Here is a 25,460-nt window from a genome sequence, read left to right on the forward strand (position 1 = left end):
CAACCCACTAATTCTTAATAAAACAGATAAAATATGTGAGAGGTGTAAATACAACATAACACTGGAGGAAAACTCTCTCATACAACCAAAACTAACCCTATAGAGGTTGTCAGTGACATTTGCACCACACCTACTGTACAGGGTAAAGACCCTACACATAAAACTACTTATGTTGAGGCACTTATAGGTAACCTTCCTAAAACACTAAGACCTCCTGCCCAGTCAAAAAGGGACCTGGACCATCATGTAAACACTCTGTTAAATCACCACAGCCACACATAGTAACACTGTATCCAATGCCTCTACTGCTAAACCCTTAAGGCAAACCAGTACACAACCAAATTTCCTGGTCATTGGTGATTCTGTAGTCAGGCGCACTGATATCCCCCTCACCAGAATGAATAAATAGAGTCACAGCTGCCTTTCTGGGTCTAGGATGCATCAAGTCATACTGGCATTCAGGTCTTTGAACCACAGGTACCAGTATCTGTCATACTCCATGTGAATGTTAATGACCTGAGACATAGCTCCCTTGACTATATGAAACAAAACATGATTGAGTTCACTTATAGAGTGTTTCAGGCAGATATGGGCCTAGCACTGAGCAGCATACTACCTTCTCCAAAGATAGTGATAACATTACCAACAGAAAATAATTGATTTTAGTGATTGGCTTAGCTTCTGGTGTCAGTTCAAAGGGGTATAATATTTGACTGCCTGTATGGACATGGTTGATAAAACATGCTGCTTTGCTAGGGGATAGTCTATATTTATCCCCTCTAGGCTTTAGGATATTGGCAAAGACCTTTTCCACCCCTATAGTGCCTTTTTTAGGCAATTTCAAAATGATGAACCTCCCGACTTAACTGAACCTATAAAGAAATATTTGAAGGTGGTAATGCTCAGTGCTAGAAGTCTTAACAAGAAACTCCGCTGCCTGCAAGCCTTCCTCTCTGGAGAGTGTAGACATCTGTGTAGTAATGGAGACATGGTTTAAAGTCATGGAGAGTATCCCATCAGTGTCAGGTTATAATGCCTTTCACATCTTTAGACCAGCTACTGCACAAAAGGGAACTAAAGGTTGTGGAGTCTTAATCTATGTTAAAAACAACCTCACATCCAGAGTTGTTAACATTTATGACCCACTGGACCTCATGCAAGTGCATCTCATCATAAACAGGATCTCTTATCATATCCTTACAACATAAAGACCCATACTCCATGCCCCAGGAAACCCACACTACCTGTTTCAATGCACTAGAGTCCCTCACCATTCAACACAATATGATCTTCATGAGGAATCTCAAGTGTCCCTCCATAAATTGGGAATCCTACACCACTTCTAATGCACAAGCCCAGCTATCCTTCAAGTTTGTTAATACCAACATCCTGGAACAGTTGGTCCATTTGTCTACTAGGGGTACAAACATCCCTGACCTTGTACTCATAAATATGAGACAGCGATGTTCTTCACCCAATATAATGTCCTCACTACTCAGATCTGACCATAAGGCAGTATTACTTGAAAGAAAATTAAGTTTGGGAACCCAGTTCAACCAAAAACCTTTAGAAAGTATTCCAAAGCTAACCCCTCTCTACTATGTGACACCTGGGCTAAATTCCAAGCACATCCAAACCCAATAAACACCATAACATATGCCAAGCTATTTACAAAATCCTTGTACAGCCATGTTGATTGCTTTATAGAGTGAGGCGTACCCACTCGTATTAAGAATAAGACAAAACTCAAAAGACAAGCCATCGTTGTGGAATCACAATATCAATTGGTTATACAACAAAAGAGAAAAAATCTTGGCCAAGCATAGGAGAAACATATCCCAGCATAATAAAAAAACCCTGACCAATCTAAACATGCAGTTAAAAGGGTTAAGTAACACTTCAAATGCTAAATTAGAAGAAAAAATAGCTTCTTAGTCAAAGGACAACCACAAAGCTTCCTACAGATATTTCCATAACAGCGTTGTCGCCTCGCAGTTAGACATTGCCCGTTCGATTCTCAGTTAGAGCGTCTTCTGTGTAGCGACATGGGTGAATGGGCGTTCCTCCATTGAAGGTTGTGCATTAGGCCCGGCAAGCCAGTATGTAAAAATCTACTGCCAATCATTAGCGGACCGGATTCCGCTGTGGCGATCCCTAACCAGGAAAAGCCGAAAGACACAAACAAACAATCAAGGGAAAGATGCAACAATGCTAAGAACTTATTGTAAATGGCATCACCCACCATGAACCAAAGGCCATTGCCAACCTTTTGGATGATAGGTTCAGCTCAAATTTCTCTCCTCGCTCCTGCCTACCTGATACTCAAAAAGAATACTGCATGCTACAATCCTCCAACCATTACTAGGGAAAAGATCTTCAATGCACTTTCCAAGACCAAAAACACTGCATTGATAGGCCCAATTGCATCCTGGGATGATGACTAAATAGCATGAAACCTGATCTCTCTGGTCCACTTGAATCACTTTTCATCTGGAGCCTATAGTCAGGTTTTGTGTGCAAGGAGTGGAAGATGGCTACAGTCATTCCCCTGCACAAAGGACGTCCAGCCACTGATTCAGGTAACCACAGGCCTGTAAGTTAGACCAGCCTCATATGTAAGGCCATGGAAAAAATCATCATGGACATGATAAATGAGGACATAGGTAACCAGCAAACATTGGACTCATCACAGTTCGCCTTTGATAAAGTCATGCCTATTAAATCTTGTGGACGTCTTTGAGAGGGTCATCAAAGCAATAGATGAGGGCAAGAATGTCACACAGCTTACCTCATCCTGCTCAATCCTTTTGATAAAATACCCACTCAGGCATTATAGACAAGCTCACTAAATTAGGTATAAACTCATTTATCACCAATGGGATAGCCAACTGGCTCACTGATAGGACCCAGGAGGTCAAACTAGGTGAGGCAACTTCCACCAAGAGGCAAGTCACTAGCAGATCCCTCTCAGGGCTCAGTAGTGGGCCAACTTCTTTTTTGGCATCTGTTTCTCTGAAACAGAAGTAAATGCTGAAATTTTATGGCTCACTAAATTTGCAGATGATTGCAAGCTGGAGTTTATCATCAACTCTGCTGCAGACACTAGCATTCTTCAAGAAGGCCTGTCTCTGACTAACAAATGGTGCCAAAGTCATGGTCTTAAACTCAATTCTAAGAAATGCAGAATTGGATCCTTTGGGAAGTCAACCATCCCAGCTAATTACTGTGTAGATATTATGTCCCTCACAGTCAACCCAGTGGTCAGGAATCTGGGTATACAAGTAGACAGTAGCTTTACCTTTGACAACCATGTAGCCACAGTGGTGAGGAAATCCTTTTATGTTGTACATCTTATAAGTAAGGACATGACATCTAGGTCCAAAGAGGTCATTATACCACTGTACTCTGCCCTTATCAGAGAATCATAGAGTACAGTACTCCCTTCAGTATGTACCTGGTCAGGCATATTAGCAACTAGAGTGACTTCAGAGGTTCTGCACAAAAAGAATGCAAGATGTAACAAACCTGCTTTATGCAAAGCCTCTTAAAGTCCTTTCCTTCTACTTAGACACCTTTAGATTGCTGAGGGGTGATCTGTGCCTGGCTTACAAGGCATCCACAAGTCCCACACTTATGAATCTCTTGCATATTTTTAAGTCAAACATTTCCAGAAATACAAGGTCTAAGGACTTGAATTTTGTCTGTGATTTAACAACATGCTGAAGAGATAGATATATGTCCCAGCAACTGTCCATCCTATGGAAAAGGCTTCCTCTCCATGTGAAGTGAGTCCACTTGAATCATCTGTTACCCAATTTGAGCACAACCTAGACCAAGCTAATATCCTATTTGGAAACAGGACATCATTATTCTTTCAGGAAAACTTGTCTAGAATAATAAAGCCCCCCACCCTCACCCCGGGATTGTTAGCTAGTAACAATCTATGAGACTATAAATCTATTACCTGAGCTTTAATATAGCATCCACAGGATGCACTGTAGAAAGATATAGTCATGCTGAAGTTATCATACTTCAGTGTTCAAATCTAATTTTGCCAATTAAGAAAATTGTTTTTTTTTTCTCCAAGATATTTATTGTACTTGCATATAATTAAAATAATAATCATTTTCTTGGTGCAGAGGGCTGGTAATACTAGAGAACACTGGAACTTAATAGCTGATTAGCATAGCTGTCAGAATGTTATACTGCCTTCCCAGAAATACAAATAATTCATGCCGTGTTTTTTTTTTGTTTTTTTTTTTTCTTCATCATATTTTTCTGTAACTAGTAGGAATATTTATGTTTCTTTATTAAAAGAGCTTACTATAATTCCCACTGTTTTATTTTTCACAATTGCAGTCCTTGGTTCTGCAGAATTAGCTCATATACTAGGTTGTCCATTACATTAAAGAAGTTAATAAAACATTTTACTATTCAGTAAAGCTGTAATCATTTGTATACAAAATCAAAAAATTATTTTACAACATAATAATTAATTCCAATTGAGGCCTAGTCCTTCAAACCCCAAAATTAAAATCCATTGCACAACTCAAAGATTTTTTTATTCTAGCCACCAGTCTCTCCCTTCACACTTACAAGAACTCACCACCTGCTCCAATTTCTTTTCACTATTCAAAGTGTACTTCAGTAAAGAGTCCAAGTACAAATGGTCAGCTTGGGACATACTGTGTATTTCACCTTTTACTTTGCAGGCCTCCTAATTTTGCTACTGCGATTTCTCATGCTGATTTCTCACTGAACAACTCAGATCTATATATAAGTATATAAGTTGCATTGTTTTCTTTGTGTATAGTATGCTAATTATTTTATATATTAGGTAGTTAGTCTGATTTGCATTTTTTATTATACTTTATGTTATACTGATTCAGCTTGTTACTTGCATGAATTGTTACTTATTTGTTGGCTGTTCCTAACTTGTAGTCTACAAAATGACTAGGCGTCCAATGACTTTGACTTGATCAGTGCTCTATTCTGGGAAATATACATACATACATGCATATATACACACATAAATACTGGCCTAAACTACTCTGTACCACCCTATGTTTTTGTTAAGGGTTGCTGACCAGCTCTACTCTTTTACAGAAAGATATACAGCCATTTTGGGTGCTGCCTTGTTAGCTCCGTAAATGATAAATCTTAGTGTGTGATGGTAGGGGTGCTGCAGTGCAGACCTTAACCTTTCCACAGGTGTGTAGGCATTCCTTGCTCTTCATTTTATTCTGGTCAGAAAGACTGGTGTCAGAGCAGAATCATGGAGAAATGAGGCCCTAAGCAGGGTAATGGATCAAGGCACACACACACACACACACACACACACACACACACACACACACACAACAGCACCCTTGCAGCATCTCCCCCACTCTGCAGCCATTGCAGTGTCCCATTATCTGGCTGTTTCTCCCCAGTTAGTATAAACACTGTTCAAACATGTCAGTGTGCATGTGCTGTTTTCTTCTTTACTTCTATAATGATTACAAATATCTGAATTAATTTAAAACTTTTATTTCAAATTTTATAGCATAAACACTGATAGACATTTGCTAAACAAAACAGTCTCATAATGAAAACAGACTTGGCATTAACAGTAAACATTTCTGCCGTTGAAACTCAAATTCATTGAAATGTCATTGAAACCCGCATTCAAAGAAAATGCATCTGGCCAGTGGTGGATTAAGTTTACCTTTGGGCTGTTTTTAAATCATAGGCCCCTTGCACACTTTTTAGGACCATGCATGCAAACATATATATGTTCTGATTGTATTAAATCATATTCCTTGCAGAACACAGCATCACGTGTTAGAGTGTGTTTTAAATTTGTAGTTTTGAAGATTTTTCCAGTAAGCAATGAAACAAAACATATGAACCAATAATGGCAAAACTGCCCATTTCAGAACTTTTCAACCATAAAAGACCACTCAAGCTTCATTGCAAACCATCAATATCAGTCAATAATGCACAATCTTTGCATAAGTAAAAGTCATCTGAATATTTCTACATTAAAAAGATCTGTTACTAATGAAGTGGTAGGTGTTTGCAAACAACTTTATATTTCAGTGCTTCATCTGCAATTCAGTGTTTGCTGCCCTTGCAGAGTAGAGTAACTTGCCTATGTTACAAAAAAAAAAAAAAAAAAAACAATTAGTCAGCTGGTAATATTGTATTAGGGAATGGAAGGCAAACCAACAACGCATTCATTATTACTAGGCATCTCGTTCAAAGGAGGACAGGACTGCAGCACCTTCACCCTCTGCCCCCAAAGTGCAACACAGTACCAGCAATCCATCTACATGGTATGGGACTAGAACCCACAGCCTTCTGCATCAAAAGTAAGCATGCCACTCATTTTGCTACTACCACTGCCTTCAAATTTATTAGGACAGTGATGACCATTTGCTAAACAAAACAGTTGCACACTGAAAACAGCAAGACTAGCAGTAAACTCATCTTCCCTTGAAGCTCGCAATTCCTGGAAAATGCACCAGAGCTGACAATTCCTTGAAAATGTACTGAAAAACTTACAATTTCTTGGGGTGATCATACCTCTCAACTGTCCAGATTTCTGCAAAATGTCTAGATTTTTGCTTCATGTTTTTGATTATTCCCCTTAAAATCTGTGTATTTCTGGCAAATTACAGAGGATTGAAGTCACTAAATAATGACATACACTTGAGTTTCAGACATTATATCCTTTGTAAAATGCAAGCTAACACAAAATCTGTTATTCTAACAGCATTCTAAGTTTGGATAAGAAAGCTAGAAAATCACTCCACTTCGGAAAACTTTTACCAGATACTTGGAGTTGGCTTACTGTCTAGTAAAGAAATATACAGGGAACATTTTCCGAAGTGATCCATAGTTACAGAAATGTGGAAAAATGAGCGAGTTTAATACACAAAGTCTGAATAAGACTGGAAGTTCCAAGTGGTTTCTTTCAATACTGTGGAGTTGTGAGATGTCTGTTATGTGAAGAAGTCTCCCTATAAGAAGAGACAAAAAGTGCTTAATAAAATGGACCTTATATTTCATTTGTGGGTGACCAGTGGAGTGATTCTCTAGCTTTCTTATCCAGTTTGTGTTTTTTTTCAGCTTATTTAGTGTTTATAAGCATTCTAAGTTTGTAAGATTAATATTTAAAATCTGTTTGTAAAGTATGGATAGCGTAGAAGATTTAGGCTGTCTCCTGTAGTCAAAGTATAGGGTTTGAGCCTGAACTAATCTGCTGTTCTTACCTAAGGAATTTTACACACACACACACACACACACACACACACACACACACATTTTCAGCTTGCTCTAATGTGCCAGCTTTGTGGGCTGAATTCTAGATGTGTGTATGCTGTGTGCATCGACACACAGATGTAAGGATGTTCTTAAAGAAGATGTGTAGTTGTGTTCTTTTTCACTTGTGGCAGCCTCTCCTAGTCAGCGGAAGTCCCCTCCTAGCCAGTGGGCCTTAGGCAACTGCCTTGGTCACCTAGTGCTGGATCCAGCTCTGACTGGTGCAGTGCAGGAAGTTATAAACACATATATTCTGACCAAGTGCAGTAATATAGACTGCATCTATAAGGAGATTGTGTATGTTTTATCTTTAATTACTGAAGATGTTCTATTTTATGACAATATTGCATGTACGTATGCTGTTATAGTCATTCTCTAGAGAATAGTCAAGTAAAACAACCATATGAACTTTTATATTTGAGGACTGCACTGCCTTTGCAGGGTGGTGGTTTCATTTACAGGATTAGGAAATCTCACGTTGTTGAGTGTATTGATTTTTTATTTCCATTATTGTATCTTATTGGTTCCTAAAGGCCTTGAAACCCTATCATTTTCATAGTCTTACCCAAACTGTACTTGCCAATTAAAATTAAGTGCTTGTGTTTGATCATAATTTTAGGCTGCCTGAATCTGACATGAAAGTGGATGAACCTTTGAGGTACAGAAGTATGATTTTTTTTCCTTGTAGTTAATAATTAATAACATATTAATTTCTTCTCTTCTATTTTGAATGTGTACACCTATATTAATTAGCATGTTAATTCTAGCTTAGAAAAACTATGGCTCATTTGCCCTTTGCTATTAGTGATGTGCCTAGTGTCTCTCAAGTTATCTTGTTATCTTCTTATTTAGTTATGCAGATAAGAAAGTTACAATCTTTTGAACAAGAAAATTAATAAATTAAGCAGAATTTTTGCTAGTTTCATATTCTTAACTATGAATGTTCAATACCTGTAGCAATGATTAGTGTATTCATAATAGGCCATGAAATATTACTGTTTGTTCAATATTGTTAGATGACATACTGTATAAGCAGTTGCAATTGTGATTTGGTTTATTATCAATGAGATTCAGACAGGTTTATATGGGTGTGAGATTTTTATAATTTCTAATTTATTATTTAGTGTATAGCTCAACTGTTCTGATATCATCAATTAGATATTTATATTTTAATTTATTTCATGTTGTATGTGTTATTTTCTGAGACTGTATGTGTACAGTTTGAACTACTAATCGCTAGACTTACAGAGTTTAATATTAGGGTGAAAAAGAAGAAATGAATTCTGCCTGCATGCACTTGGGATAGTAAAGCAAAAATATTTGATTACCCTTTCATTAGTCTTTCTTTAATGTGTTCATGCTATTCTTTTTTGTCAAGTATCTCTAGAAAGTTTGTTTAGTATTTATATTGTTTTAACTGCAATAATATGTTTAAAATGTATATGTTCATACTAAAACTTTCTTTTCATAAAAAACAACTTTCAGTGAAGCAGACTCTTCTTTTGAAGCAAACAGGAGGTACTTTCAGTTTTGCATTTACTTATTTTTGCATTTTTTTCCTTGGATTCCTGAATCGCGTTCCTCACATCCATATTTCCCTATTTTCATTATTGTGTTTACGTGCTCCTCTTTTCCTTTGGCTTTTGAATCTTGTTCCTCGTAGTCATATTGCCTTACCCGTCTCAGAAAATCTAACATTCAGGTGACTAATTAAAGAGATTTTCCATTTTCCATTGCACAGTATTCTAATTTAGACTTGAGTATTACTCAGCTAAAACCCTCCAATTGTGGTTTATTTGAGGATCTTTCAATACTTTATTACATATGTTTGCTTTATTATATTGTCTGGGTAGGGTATTCAGTCCTATCATGTTAGTCATAATCTTTCTACTCAGGTTCAAATTTTCAGGTGTAACAATGGTCTTAAATTCCAAATTATAATAGGAATAAACAAAATCAGGATGAAAGAAGATATATCTTTTGCAGATAGTTTTAGTGATTAAGAGTGCAGTGCAGTAAAATTCAAATTTTTGAGGCAAAATGAAGAGCTTTATAAGTAGTTGATAACTCTATAATTCTCGCTAGTTCTCAGAAGACTGGAAAATCACTTTGAACAGTCATGACACACTTAAGTGCCCTCATCCCCATTGTGTTTCTGTTTCATTTTTGGTTGACATAATGCTGTATATTTTCTGTTAAGAGCTGTCTAATTTGATTTCTATAAAGCTTTGACATTCAGTATCTATATTCATATAACTCAGTGAGGAAATCAACAACTGCTTTAAATGAAGGACTAAACCTGAAACTTTAACTTACTTAAAATCTTCAGCAGCTCATCAAACACGGGCACTGATATCAACGGTGTTAGCGTGCTGTAAATTGAATTTATATTTTCATCTCCTTCCTAGTACAGGTTTTTTATCCACAGATTTTTTTCCATCTTATTCAATGTGTCATTTGAACCATTCATTTAAGTCTATCAATTTCAGTGTCTCTAAGCAATGGAAATATTTCAGGAAGCATATAATGCTCAATGGAAAAATAATAATAAATAAAAGGATACTTCATAACAATGTTTTATACTAATGTGCTGCTAGAGCAGCATGTTTAGATTGAAACATCAAAAGAAATTTTCATTTTGAAATATCTGTGTTTGAAAAGTAATAAGGCTACATGAGGTATTTAAGAATGAATACGTCTTAAATATCTCAAATATATATGTTTGAAAAATAAGGCTACCGAGAGATCTGGAATGATGGGGACACTGAATTGTTTCACTGTATTTTAACATCGAGTGATTCTATTGCAATCTCTCCAAAATGTTTTTCAGCTCTGACTTTGTTTCCTTAAAACTGATCATGGGTTGCTTTTGTTGTAGCAAGAACAGGAACTCAGTAGCCTATGCTGCGCAGAAGCCCTGGCTTTTGAATGCCACAGTTGAAGAAAACATCACCTTTGGAAGTCCCTTTGTAAAACAAAGGTAATGACTTTGCGTGAATTTAACAATTGTTTTGGAACTGTGTTAGTCATACTGCTGGTTGTAAAATGTAATATTAAGTACTGAATGGGAGGTTTTCATTCTCTGCAAGATCCCTTCGATGAATGTATCTTATCATATGTCACTAAGTACACAACAGAGCTTTTATCAGTGCAACAGTTGTATGTAGATATCAGATGGAATTAAATGCATTGAAAAAGTACTGTGATGAAAACAGCAGTAAAACTCCACATTCAAGTATAGTTTTACTTACAGGACTGCAGCTAATAGAGTCAGTTTATTTATTAATTTATGTTTTTGATGACTGGATTAGACCCACTAGATCTACGGACTATTTTCAGGAGGTGTGAGGTGGTATTCATTCAGATGAGGGGAAGCTGCCATCTCTTCAGGCAGATGTTGCTTTAGTTTAATGTTTCACTGAAAAGGACTGCACATGCAGGAAAATAGCAACCCCCTTACACTGCAGTTCAGTCACAGTATTGGAACAGGTAGGCAGACACCTGGTGCAGGACTAGAACTCACAAACCTTTCATCTGCCAGCATTAAAGACAAGCACAAACACTGGCTTGGCAATAAACATTGTAATCTAACACATGACTTGTATACAAATTATCGTTACAAAATAACTTTATTTCTCATATTATCTCATGTTTATTTATGCTCACAGGAACTGTAAAGTAGGTGCTGTTTCTCATTTCATACCTGCAGCTTCATTTTGTAATACTGTTATACTATTACATATAGGTAGCAACTTTAGCTATGTGTTTAGTTAGTAGAATATGAAGTTATATCGGTATCTTTTAATGTTGTGTTTTTTGCCCTCACACAGATATAAAGCTGTCACCGATGCCTGCTCCCTGCAACCTGACATAGATCTGCTGCCATTTGGAGATCAGACGGAAATTGGAGAAAGGGTATGAAGCAACAAAGCAAGAGAAGTAGAAAGTGATAAAATTATATCACAGAAAGACTCTAAAAACTTTCAGAGCACAACATTCACAGGCCTCTGTTTCATTCTTAGGCTGCCTGCTTGATAAGGCTCAGCACTCATTAGTGTTTATGCTACAGTTTATACCCACAGATTCTGCCCCAGCCAGCTCATAGGTTCATAGGAGATTACTAGGCTAATGGCTTAAGGGCCCTTATAAATCTAGCCAGTATTACCCAATTTTACCCATTATATGGCCCTTAAGGGCAAGAGGATAGCACGGATATGTGTCTGTGCATTGAGCATCTTACATATTGCCCCAGGCCATAAGGGACAAAGGCACTACCCCAGGTATGAATTTGTGATTCTCCATCCATTGATCCAAATTGCATTTGAAGAGAACCAACGAATGGCTCTGTTTAATGTGAAAAGGAATCCTGTTACAAAGAAGGGGCAATCTCTGAGACACATATCTGTTTGTCCAGCATGTTTTGTTTGAGTCACTAAGCTTCGATCTCTGTATCAGGGTGACCCTCATGCTGTTTGACTTGTGGATGTGTAGCAGTTCCATCAGAGCTGGATTTGTGAGGCCTTATAAGTCAGGAATAGGTCACCCCTTAATAGTCGATAAGAGACAGAGTAAGGGGATAGGGCTTTTTGATGATGTCATTTACAGGGGTAATTGACTTCCAAAAGGGTATGATAATGCATTTGTTGCAGTTAGTTTTAGGCCATGGTTCTGGCAGCAATCATTTTTCTGATCTAGACCCTCCTGAAAGATATCTACATTACTGGGGGAGCAACATTGAGGGATCAGTGATTGCTCCCAGCTTACAGTCATTTGCAGACTTTGTCATCCATAGGCCTTTCAGGTTTGCCTTGACTTTACAGAAGTATATTCTGAGCAGGAGAGGTCCCAGTACTGAGTCCTGTGGCACACCACTAGTAACTGGCCTCTTGCTGGATCTGGATTCACCCACTTTAACCACGTGTTATCTGTTCATGAGCCAATTGGATATCCATCTGGAGACATAGGGATTTATGCCCAGTTTTGTGAGTTTATTTGTAATACCTGAGTGGGGCATTGCGTGAAATGCCCTTGTCAGGTTGAGGTAGGCAGTATGTACTGTTTTACGCTCATTCATGGCCTTACTGACTTTCTTAAAGAAATCTACCAGATTCAGTAGACATGACCTGCCCTTGGAGGGCTCCTGTGTCATTATTTATCAGGTCTGTGATTATTCTTTCCATGGCCTTACATATAAGAGTAGTCAAACTTATGGGTCTGTAATTTCCTGGGTCAGTAGATGGTCCCCATTTATGCAGAAGGATGACTGTTGCTGTCCACCACTTTATCGGGGCAAAGCCATTCTAGAAGCTGTGGTTAAATAGAGATCCTCATTGGCCTGATAAGTCCTGATTTAAGCTGTTTAAGAGGCAACCTGGTATAGAGTCAGACCCCATTGCAGCCATGTTTTTAGCTTTAGAGGGTGCAGTAGCAACCTGTTCCTTGGTGATAATTGGTGATAGAATGGTAGAGGGTATGTTTTTGAAGGAAGAACTGGGCATGATGGGCAGGTGAAATTTGAGCTGAGTTTGACAGCTAACAAATTTGATATGTCTTCCAGCTGATTATAGGTGATGCCATCTACATCTAATTTTGCACACTGTCAGATGTTGCTGTTAAGATTGCAGACCTAACTGAAGAATGCCTTATGGTTATACTTAGCTTTGTAGGCTATTTTACCTCAAAGGCTGCTCTCAAAGACTTGACTAGTTCCCTGAACTGCTTGGTTAGACTAATGCAGGACTTATTTCTCTTTTGTGTGCATTTCTTCTTACTTTTCGACAAGATTTTTTTCCTTTCCTGTACAACTTGTTAATACTAGGGGTCCACCAGGATGGCTTGTTTTTGCAGTTTAACCTGGGTTTATTTCGGTCTGGTACTACCATTTTTTGAAGTTGTTTATATGGTCATGCCAGGCTTTTGTGTATGCATCTGCATATGTTTCTGTGTTTTCCAGAGCTTGGATACTAGCTATGTTGTCCCTTGATATGGGGTAATTTACCTTAGAGAAGTTCTAAAATTTTGGGGAGTTAGGTAGGAGGACTAGTTTTACATTTATTTCAAGGGAAACCACTTTGTGATCTCATCTTACTTGTGAGCACATAACACTAGGGGGGTTGCAGTATTCTCCCATATCTGCGAGTACCAGATCTGGGATATTTGTTCCCCTAATGGGAGTGCAGACTAGCTGCTCCAGGACATTTGAATTTACAAAGTCAAGAAATCTTTATGCCTGCATGTTAGTGGTCATGTATGCCTCCCAATTAATGAAGGGGTAGTTAAAATCACCTTTGAGTATGGTATTGGGCTGTATGATGAGTGATTCTAGTAACTTCAGATATGATGTATGGGTTTCCGGGTTCATGGTGTGGGACCTGTAGCTAACAAGACTATGGTAATAGATTTTTCTAGTGGTTAGTTGCACATGGAGTAGCTCAAGCATGTCATATTGTTTGACCAGCCTTGAGATTTGCTTAACCTTTATGTAGATAGATACACTTCCGCCTTTTGCTCTTTCTTGTTTAGTAGGTGGTCAGAATGTATGGAATGATTTATAACCATGCATTGCCAGACTACTTTCTGTGGTTTTGAATGAAGTTTCAGTAACTGCACAGACATCAGCATTCTCCAGGGTGAGCTGGGCTTTTTCTGAACTTCTGCCTCACAACAGAACCACTTTGGGCTCATTGGCAGTTGCTTCCATGTAGCTATCAGTATAACCTTGGCTGCTACTAAACAGGGATTTGCAGCCCATTAAATGTGTATTTTGTTTCCTGTTTCATGGGGCACATTACTTTTGGGAACTCTGCAAAAGTTGTGTTTACATGGCTGTAATATCAGAAAGAGGCATACTGTGGTATAATTTCTTCTGTCCTCTTTTAAAAAGGCTGGCAGCTATTGCAGTGGCTTAGGGCTGTCAACTATTAGCAAACTGCTTCCTGTAAGCAAAAGTGCAGTGTGCACAGTGGCATAGCAGATAGCATTGTCACATCACAGCAAGTGATCCCCCAGTTTGATTCTCGGCTGGAGTATCTTCCTTGAGGAATCTGCATGTCCTCCCTGTGTTTGTGTGGGTTTCCTCTGGGTGCTCTGGTTTCCTTCCATATTTCAAAGATATGCAGTAAGTGGGCTGGGCACTCTAAATTGGCCACAGGTGTGAGTGCATGTGTGTGGTGTAGAAGAACTACTGAGGCGGGGCTGTCCACCTGGCAGTGTGAGCCTGTGAGCCTTAGCTCTGGATGATTGTCACTGTTGAAGTGACACCCCCACTCCATGTGCAAAAATGGGAAAGGGAGTTGTGGATAGATGGATACTGGAAGAGAACATTTGAAAGAATATCTACACTGAAGCTGCTAGATAAAGTATTCATAAAACTAGAGTTACCCAGTATGAGTGTAAACCCTGCAAACAAAGCTAAAGCCCTTATGACCATTGGTTTTAAGGTACACAAAGCAGGTACTTTTTCTTACCAAAACTTGTAAAGAAAAAGTAACTGTGACCTGCTTGCCTGAGACTAAAATATAGAATTTGAAAAACAGATGAAATGATGTGGTCACGTGGTCATAGCTCACATAAGGTCAACAATCTTAGATGATTCACACTATATAAGGTGAAACAAGACAAAGAGGACCTTTCGAAATCCAAGCTATTTGTAGAACCGTCCCAGTGATGAGCAAGAAAGCAAGATACTTTCAACAGCTTGAATTGTACATTTTCAGGATTAAATCTTAGCAAATAGTAACTGTCACAGATTTTAGTGCTATAGAAAAGAATACAGTGAGTGACTTCCTAGAAAGAGAAGTGTGAGATCAAGGGTGTCTTGGGGTTGATAAATTACATCTATGCTGCAGAGGAAATTGCATATTAAATGGGACATTTGTCATTTGTACTGAGCCTTTTCTCCAGAAAGAATTCAAATTCTTGTAGACCTGAGTTAACAACAATCCAGACAATATGTGAAGAGGGAACAGCAGTGAATTCTGGAAATCTAAATAACAAAGTGAACATTCATGAAGTGTTCCTGGTTCTGGGAGACCTTGAAATATGACCTGTCACAGAAACCTGGCTTAAGAAAATCTTCACTACCTTGCAAATTGTGAGGGTTTAGTGCCTTTCATTGTTGCAGACCTTTCTGAAGGAGTAGCCCAGCGTCAGTTTTTGAAAATGATAACACCAAGTTTAGTAGAGAGTATGGAATTCATCAGTGTTATAGACAATATTAACAACTAAGATATCAACTCACTAGGCTATTGCCATGCACACCTGCCAGTGAACCCAAGAGGTTCCTCAGAAAACTATAGCGTATAAGAATAACCAGTAAAACAATATTTACTAGGAAACATCAGTTGTCCAATTAATAACATGACAAACAACTGTTTTAAAAACATGTAATTCCAAATGTTAAACAGCGAGGGGCAGTAATATTTTAGCCACTAATCTCTGAAACGGAAGTCATTTTGTTCATTCACAGAAGTTATTACTTCTGCTCTATAATCAGACAATGACATTATTATATTTGGTCTTGGACCTAAGAAAGGCCATGGATCTACGTTATGCACATTTTAACATTTCCCATGTGGTGATTATGATACCACAATGGGAAATTCAGAAAACAAATCTCATTGCTTGCTGGTGCCTTACCTCAATTTTGTGATGCTTCAATGTTAGTTATAAAACTCAAGATAAAGTAAGAACCTAACTTCTAAGTACAAAAATCATTCTTAACTCTTGGAGTTAGTATGCCATAAAAACATTATATATTCCCTGTAATCTCACTTAAATTCTCACTGATGCAAGGATCACACTTAAGCTCCTCGAATATCCATTGATAACGCTTTTTATGGATTTATAACATCAACAAACTTTGAAAAAGAAAAAGAAGATAGTGTATTTTGTAAAATAAAAGTTACTCAAAAATAATACTCTAAATTGAATAAAACACAAAGAATTCTAAGTAAAGCTATCGAAATGTCAGAAATAAACTGCAAAACTAATGCAGGTACAAAAGTCAAAGGTAGTAATAAAGCTGTCTTCTATGTTAAAAAATGATTAAAACGAGTAAAGTGATAGACTGATAAAGGCAAATGAATGATTTCTGGGTTAAAGATGCAGCCGAAGCATATTCAGAAAGCTGTATCAACAATAAAAAAAAGTGAGTGAGTGAGAGAGAGAGAGAGAGAGAGAGAGAGAGAAGAAACATAGATTAAGGGTTGGGAACAAACCAAAATGGTAATCATAATACAGAACATATCAAAGAAGACATTATAGGAATAACCTTGATTTAAAACCAGGACCCAGAAATATTTTAGCAGCTCTTCTATGGAAAATCAAAATATTTTGTCAGACCTCTTAGAGTATTGTTAAGAGATGACTGAAATATGAATACATGCTTAAATGGGTTTACTATTGAAAATGCGAACGGCACTTGGGCGACAGTCGGATAGTCGAATGTATAAGGTCGTAAACAAGGATGTTGAAGACAAAATAATCAATCTAGGAACGGTTTTAACATGGGTCGAGGTAGGGAAGATGTTTGTAGTAGGGAATAATACTGAACACCTACCTCGACCCATGTTAAAACCGTTCCTAGATTGATTATTTTGTCTTCGACATCCTTGTTTATAATTATATATCGACTATATCCGGACCCACTTCAAGTGCCGTTCACATTTTCAATAGTAAACCGCTTAAATGTATTGAAAAACAATGGTGGTCTTTATTCACAGAAAGAGAGGGGGAGCTAAATCACATCCAGATAACCATGGGCTCACCAAAGTAATGTGGATACTTTAAATACTAACAAAAAGGCTGAACAATGGGAAACCTGTTGCCCTTAGATCAGAATCACTATGGGCTTATGAAGTGGAAGGAATGTGAGAGCAACTTCGGTTCATCAAGAGAAAGCCATCAATTTTAAACTGGGCAGCACAGTCTAAATAAGTAACTTTTATTATAGAATAAGTGCTTATAGTTCTGGAGCATATTTGTATCTTGAAAAGCATTTGATATGCTCCTACGTGCAGGCATGCCGGGTAAGTAAAACAGTTATGTATTAGCTACTCCATAGTCATTTGGATCCAAACAAATGCTTACTTCATGGAACACAGAGTGTTAGAGTTAAGAGTTTGGGGATACCCTCAGACATATTTGCAGATGTGGCTAATAAAGTGCAGCACGGCTCAGTGTTGGGCATTTACTGTTTAGTATCGTGTTGGGCATTTACTGTTTAGTATCGTGTTGGGCATTTACTGTTTAGTATCTTCTTTTCATTTATAAACATTTCTGCTGTTTTATTGGAGATAAAGTACACAGATGGCATCAAGGTTGGCACCACTGTTTTTTTAAATTATATTATTTTTTATTTGCATTTATTTACCATGGTAGACCACACATCATAACATGACCGTCTGAGGCACATCTCAGGTCGCATGTAAAAAACAGTAACATTTGATTACCTGGATAGACTGACTGGGTCATGGAACCCATTTTAGTGCAGATCTTGTTGCATATGTAAAAACAAAAATATAAGTTTTAAGTTCTACTGGAAATTCAAGATTAACATAAGGTGCATGCACTTTCAAATTACAAAATAAAGCATAAAATAAAGAAACATACATATTCATTATTGTGAATGCAAGGAGAAAATAAAATTTTGTTTTGGAAACAGTGTGTAAATGCAACTTATACAAGTATGGATATAAGAATAAATAGATTGTCCACATGCAGATTACAGTTAAATGGCATGCATCACAAACAGGTTTAAAGATACCAGAAAAAAAAAATCAAATAGGCACAGAGAAAGGTTGGCGGGGGGGTAGGTATAAGAGTCTATATTATAACATCAGTCTATCAACTTTGAATGTTATAATATCAAACTCAGTAGAGTGAATGCTGGAAATAGTGAAGCTGCAAAACACCGAATACTTTCCTAGGGAAAGTATTTGGTGGGCCATTTCTGGAGCTTCGCTATTTCTTCGACTGTGGAGCGAAGGTTACAGACCGGGTTAATGTAAGTGTGCAAATGAAGGTGAGTGTGTGATTGGGCACAGGTTAGGTGAGTTAGGGTTAGGGAGCGAGTCAGGTAAGTGTGCAATTGTGTGGACATGAGGGTTAGGGTGGGGTAGGTTAGTTAGGGTTAGGAAGCGGGTAAGGTGAGTGTGCGATAGTGACAGACCTTAGGGTTAGGCTTTGGTTAAGGTAAGTGGATAGGTAGTGGTGTATGTATGGTTTAGTGTAGGATTTTGTGAAGTGTGTGTGTGGATTATTTATTTTGGTGTGCTTGTGTTGTGTGTATGTTTGTCGGAACAGCAAAATTTTTCCCTGGGAAAAAAATCGCTATTCTGACTGTTCGGTTATCTGGTGTTTCACTCTACTGGGTTCGATATTATAACATTCGAAGTTGTAAGACTTCGATGTTATAATACAGACCCAGAAGTAAAGGGGGGTAGAAGTAAAGTTAAGCTTGGTGCCAGATCTCAGCATTTTTTGTGAATTTCACTTCAGGAGCTTCAGAGCTGATGTTAATATTGGTCACTTTATCAGTGACTGTTTAGTTCTGTTGGGTTCAGAATGAGCAACTAAACAGAGCTTTGTCAACGCAAATTTTTATCTAAAGTTTATAAGTTTTAGAGTAGACTGTGTTAAAGAAAGCAGTAGGAGGTCTTACCCTGCACTGTGTGTGTGTGTGTGTGTGTGTGTGTGTGTGTGTGTGTGTGTGTGTGTGTGTGTGTGTGTGTGTGTGTGTGTGTGTGGGTGGGTGAGTGGGGGGGCAGCCTCAAAAAGAACAGTGTCAAAATTCCATTAGTAAATCACTGCCAACATACCTGCCATTAGTAAATTAAATAAACACTGATGAAATAAAGCTTATTCACTGAAATGTATTATCATTTTGTATTTTTAAATTATTTAAAGTGCAACTCTGATTTTGTAATTCTTTGTAGAATCAGGTTAGGAACAAATTTAAAACCACAGTTTAAAAAAAAAACAGTGTACCACATAAGAAGTACACAGCTTAATACATCATTAGAGTCTAATTGTCTGCTGGCACTCATATGAAGCAACCTGACTATTGCACTAAATCTGAGTTGGAAAGAAATGTTCAGCATGGATAATATCCTGGTGATTTACTAACATTTATTAGGCAGTGTTTATGTTGATGTTACTTAGCATCAATTTCCTCTAAAGATGATTTCCCTCTCAATCGCTATAATGGTTTCTAACTTCATTAGTAGTGGTATATAGCTCACCTAATCATGAAGGGATTCACATCTAGATCAGGGGAGGTCATCGTGCCTCTTTACTCATCCCTCATCAGGCCCATAATTGAGTACAATGCCCCTTTTGGGATGTACCTTGCCAGACACCTGCAGCAACTGGAAAGACCCCAAAAGTACCTCACCAAGAGGATCAAAGGGCTCAAACAGATGCCATATGCTGCCCGGTTAAAGAAACTCCAGCTCTACTCAGTGGCATACCACCTGCTCAGAGGCGATCTGTGCCTGACGTATAAAGCCATGTCCAACCCGGAATTAATGGACATGCTGCACCTCAGAAAATCCAAATCCCATCGAGCTCCACGCTTGAGAGACTTGAACCTCAGCACTGAAATAAATAGGACATGCTGGAGGGACAGATTCATAACCCAGAGGCTCCCTTCACTCTGGAATCAAATCCCAGTCCAGGTTAGGCAAAGTCCCTCATTGACTCTCTTCAAGAGGAATCTTGATGAGTGGATGGGAGATGATAGGTTTACCCCAGGTATCACTTATGTGTCACTGTTAGACAGAGGCACAGTATACTAACCTCGAAAAAGGGCATAGCAAAATTAATTTAAAATGGGTGGCGAAAGCCAAACACACTCTGGCTAGGCTTATAAATGCCCTAGGTCAGATAGCCTAGTATGAACCTATGAACCTATGAACTTATGTTAACACTAAAAAAGGGTAACCTGCCCAAAATGTGCCAAAGAGGCATGAAGATAAAATCATTGTTCTGCATTTATGTATGTACTAGAGCATGTCATTCCTTCAGGTTCTGAAATGTCATGCTCAGTAATATCAGTACACTAACTACAACGTGCAATTTCCGTGAAAGTCGCTGTTATGTAATGATTTTAACCATTTTAAGGTGTTTGCCCTTCCCACAGAGTTATATAACTGTATAGGTAATGCAGTAAATGGTGTGCAGGAGTAGCTAGCATCATGGCATAGAGAAGTAAAGCCCTGACTATGTCAAGAGTGACCCAGGTTCAAATATTGGCTCTAGCATCTGAAGGAATTGGCCAGGAGGGTATGAGAGTAATTGTCTATTGTCAGTTTGCCCATACAGGAGGGGGAGTGTGGCTGTGGCCTGTCACTTGGATGACTCCCAATGGGAGTACTAGACAGTTACATCCATGGATGGATGACTGACAAACACATGTTCTACAGGATGCAGTGTATAGGAACATGCAGATTTGAGAGAGATAATGGGGGAGGTACTCCCCCTGGCTTGGGTAAACCGCTCTGCATGAACAGAAAGATGATCTACTCCGGACTACCTGGCTCTCATCACTGGGGAATGAATTGCACTTCCCAGGCAGGATTTAATGGATTGGAGGTCCATCCTCTTGCCTAGGAATGCATGCCTCTTGCTCCCAAAGAAAGAATGGGCTGAGCGGGACACATATAGGAGTCATGGGGCTGGGCCCAACAGGGAATGCAAAAAAATAAAATGATTTGTGGGGGGAGTGGAACACACACATGGGGATACAGGAGGGCAACATCCTTCATTAAGTTTGATTTGTTTTAGCAGTTTTACAGTGTTCATGGTTTGTCATTATTTATTGAGTGATTTACATACATCTTATAGTATAGATACACAAACAGCAAAAAGGTAAACAAACCAATGAATCCAAAAAGATGGCTTGCACCAGTTGCAGGCAAATGTTTTATTCAAAACAGTAGTGAAAGCTTGTAAGCGCTCTTGTCCCAAGTTTAAAAGAATACAGGAACTTTTATCAGACAAGCTAAAAAGATCTAAAGCTACATTTAAATAAAGCAAGGCATATTACATAATTTCCTCTTTGCAAACTTAAAGGGAATATTATAGATACATAATATACATAATGTGTGCGTGTGTGTGTGTGTGTGTGTGTGTGTGTGTGTGTGTGTGTGTGCATATGTCTATGTATGTATATATATATATATATATATATATATATATATATATATATATATATATATATATATATATTTATATATATATAGAGCTATAGATAGATATGTTGCTCAAAGCCTGACTAAATCATTAGCAAAATTTGTGTACCAATACTATTTCACCTGTAATTTATGTTTGTTGTATTTGTTCAACTACTTCATATGTTTGTGAAATTGTATAACTTTTATGTCTCAACAGAGTCTGTGAACTGTGCTTAATTTGTATTATGTTATGTTTGCTTTTGAAACTACCTTGGAGCTTTTCTCCCTGGGCCTCCGCTGAAAATGGATATGTATCCAGTCAGATTATCCAGGTCAACAAATGTAAAATAAATATAAATAAAATCACTGTGTTACATTTCAAAACAATGTGAGAAAATAACTATTTTTACTGATGTCTTCCAAACAGTAAATAACATCATAATTTAATTTTGTTTTTTTGTCAATTCACTGTATTAGTGTAACATTTACATTTATCTGGTACAAGATGTACATGAATTCAGTTCATATCGTCAACAGATTATCCACGATATATAGATATATATATATATATAGATATATATGTGTGTGGTGTATGTGTGTGTGTGTGTGTGTGTGTGTGTGTGTGTGTGTGTGTGTGTGTGTGTGTGTGTGTGTGTGTGTGTGTGTGTGTGTTATAAGACTCCAACCTATCAGAACATTTCTCTAAAAAATTTAAACTATACATACTGCATGCAATAAAATGAAAACTACCCCCCCCCCCCCCGACAACTGGCTCTCAACTAAATCCGACTTAAAAAATGTAAAATGTAATAATAATGAACCATCAACCAGCCAGTTAAAAATGCCATTACAGGGAAAATAGACCACTACGGCATAACTTAACTAAATAAGATTAAATTGCACAAAATATAGCTAACCTGCAAAAATGATCAAATGCTAACGTAACCCTGACTGCACTGATGAAATAATATCAGAAACTTTCCTTGACAACTTAAAAATAAATTAAACTCATTTCAAAGCTAGAACAGAAAATTACCTAAGATACTCCATATGCAAGAACCTCCAGGAACAACTAAATCTGTATTTAACACAGCCATCTTAAGAAACCACAGTAGATGGTGAATCCCACTGAAATGAACGGGAATCAGTAATTCAAATGAAAAAAAGAATAAAAAAATGGATAATTAGAATATGTGAAGATCTAGATGCTTGATTTTGAGGGGAAAAAACCCCAGAAAAAAATGATAAATTATTTCAATAATGTTTACAACTTATTACTTCTAGAGAAAATACAGTGCTCCTATACAAATTATAGTGAACCTCCATACACTATCTGAAGTTTGTGAGGAAAGTTAAAGAAATAATGACCTCACTGTCCCCAGTCAAACACAAAATATAATGACCTCTAAGTTTTGGGAGGAATGTTAAAAAAATAATGATACAGTCCTCAGCCCACCATGCAATTACAGCAACCTTCTCTGTTTACGTGTGAGCACTGCTGGTTTTAGATTAGGCGGGATTCAGGACAGAGGTGATCATAGAATCATAGGAAGTTACTAGGCTATTGGCTCTGAGGCCCTTATAAGCTTAGCCAAGAGTTTAGCCCATGTATAGCCAAGTCAGCACCCAATGCCCCTGTCCAGCAGGGATGCAGGTGAAATCCCACGGATGTATTTTCCTTTTCCCATCCAGTTATCCAGGTTGCACTTAACAATAGTAAAGAAGTACTCTGCTTGACATGGAGAGGGAGTCTATTCCACAGATGGGGGAGTCACTGGGACACAAATCTGTCCTGCCAACAAGTCCTCTTGATGTCACAGACAAGGATGAGGCTGCCCGTGCTGGTTACTCGAGTGGAGCTTGACTTGTGTATATGTAGCAGTCCCATCAAGGCAGGGTCTGAGATTAGCTTGTATGCCAGACAGAGGTCACCTGTGAAAAGTCTGTATGAAACTGAGTGGAGGGATAGGGCTTTTTGCTTATCTGTGCATGGTAGATTTTTGAGGCCCTGGATTCTTCTGGTGAGGAACCTCTGTGGTCTCTCCAGCTGCTGCATGTGCTTGGCAAGGTATATGCCGAATGGGACATTGTACTCAATAATGGGCCTTATAAGGGAAGAATACAGGGATGTTATGATCTTCTTGTCCCTGGATGAGATATGCTTACTTATGAGGTGGGCCATGTAGAAAGCTTTCTGTACAATGGAAGCAACACGGTGGTCAAAAGTCAGGTTGCTATCAACCAGGGTGCCCAAATCTCTCACGACTGATTGCATGCTTAGGATGTTGTTATTAATGTGAATATTATGTGGGGGCATCACTCTCCCCAAAGAGGATGATGATGCATTTTTTTTGGTATTCAGCTTGAGGCCATGTTTCTGGCACCAATCATTTGTTTGGGTGAGACCCTCTTGTAGGATGTCCACATCACTAGGGGAATTGATGACAGCACCCAGTTTGCAATCATCTGCAAACTTGGTCAGCCATAGCCCATTGGTTTTGGACTGCACTTCAGAAAAGTATATTCCAAATAACAGAGGCCCCAAGACCGAACCCTGTGATATGCTGTTCGTCATGGGTCTACTGCTTGAGGTGGCTTCCCCTATTTTGACTAGGTGGGTTATATCAGTGAACCAGTTAGCTACTGATCTGGGAACATATGGATTGATGCCTAGTTGAGAGAGTTTATCTATTATGCCTGAGTGGGAAATAATGTTGAAGGCTTTGGGAAGATCAAAGTAGGCAGTGTGCACCATCTTCCCCTTGCCCAAGGCTTTGGTGACTGTCTGAAAGACGTTGACCAAATTTAACAGACATGACCTCCCCTTGATGAAGCCAAACTGTGTGGGCTCGAGTGTTTGTAGGTTGCTAATGTCCATGTTAATGATGTCCATGATAATCCATTCCATGGCCTTACAGGTCAGGCTAGTCAGACTGATGAGTCTATAATTTACCAGATTGGTGGACGTTACACCTTTGAGCAAAGCAATGACAGTGGCTGTCCTCCACTCAGCTTAGACAAAGCCAGTATGCAGGCTTTGGTTGAAAAGGGTGCCTAATGGTACTGCAAGGCCTGAGTTCATGTAGGATGCAGCCTGGAATGTTTTCAGGACCCATGAAGGCAGTATTTTTTGCCTTTGAGAGAGCAGTGATGACCTGTTCCTTAGATATAAGGGGAAGAGGCAGGTACTGGAAATGCCCTGATTTACTGATGGGAAGGACAGAGGGTTGAGGTTTTCACTGAATCTATCAGCCAGCAAGTTTGCTATATCTATGGCATTTGTGTATGTTGTGTCCTTTGCCACTATTAAGCCCATACCACAATACACTTATACAGCCTTGATATTTGGGGCCATCATCCCCTAGAAGTTCTGAATGTCTGGGTATTCTGTGATACAGTTATCCCTTATGTTTTTTTTTGAGAGATGCAAATGACAACAGGGCAGTTACTTTCATTCAGGCAGCCTCCACCAAGCAGTTATTTTTTCTTCTATGTACAGTTCGGATCTGATTGTGATAAAAAACGATGACCGTGTAATGCATTTCACCTTTGTTCTAAACAAGCACTTGCCATACATTAAAATATTGTACATTCACATTTGTCCTGCAAAGCCAAAATTATAAACAAATAGCAGCATGCAACTAGTCATTTTCCTCTAGAGAAGCTAGCCAGTATAGTTATACCTAATCAGTCTGTGTAGATCAGGTGTCCAGTTACATAGCACATCTTACTGCCCACAAATGTGCACTAGACCCTTACCAAACAGTTATAGCCATGATAACTGATGGTTATGTAATATCATTTCACCACCACAGAATACCTATCGATCTACAGACATTGAAAAGTGGACCAAAAGCCCTTGGAATGTAAATACACCCAACTAAAAATCTGGACATCTAATTAGTATTAAATTTGAATACCAGCAGCACATAACTATTTCCACTTCCTAGAGGAATGTGGGATACTGCTCATAAACACATT

The 25,460-nt window shown here is 38.3% G+C and overlaps 1 protein-coding gene across 9 annotated transcripts in view; it reads left to right on the top strand.

Moving 5' to 3' along the window:
- Positions 1–25,460, top strand: part of ABCC9 (ATP binding cassette subfamily C member 9) — a 1,652,866-nt gene that overhangs the window by 884,901 nt on the left and 742,505 nt on the right. For 6 of the 9 annotated variants that reach the window (XM_044087794.1, XM_044087796.1, XM_044087793.1 and 3 more), the window contains 4 exons: positions 7,925–7,963; positions 8,791–8,823; positions 10,184–10,285; positions 11,136–11,220. In XM_044087794.1, the coding sequence (XP_043943729.1) occupies positions 7,925–7,963; positions 8,791–8,823; positions 10,184–10,285; positions 11,136–11,220 (259 nt within the window). The remainder of the gene's footprint in view (positions 1–7,924; positions 7,964–8,790; positions 8,824–10,183; positions 10,286–11,135; positions 11,221–25,460) is intronic. The other 3 variants (XM_044087801.1, XM_044087799.1, XM_044087798.1) reach the window with 2 other exon arrangements.

The sequence above is a fragment of the Protopterus annectens genome, chromosome 11.part0, assembly GCF_019279795.1.
Source record: "Protopterus annectens isolate FY-2018-M chromosome 11.part0, PAN1.0, whole genome shotgun sequence".
In the NCBI taxonomy this organism is placed as follows: Eukaryota; Metazoa; Chordata; order Ceratodontiformes; family Protopteridae; genus Protopterus; species Protopterus annectens.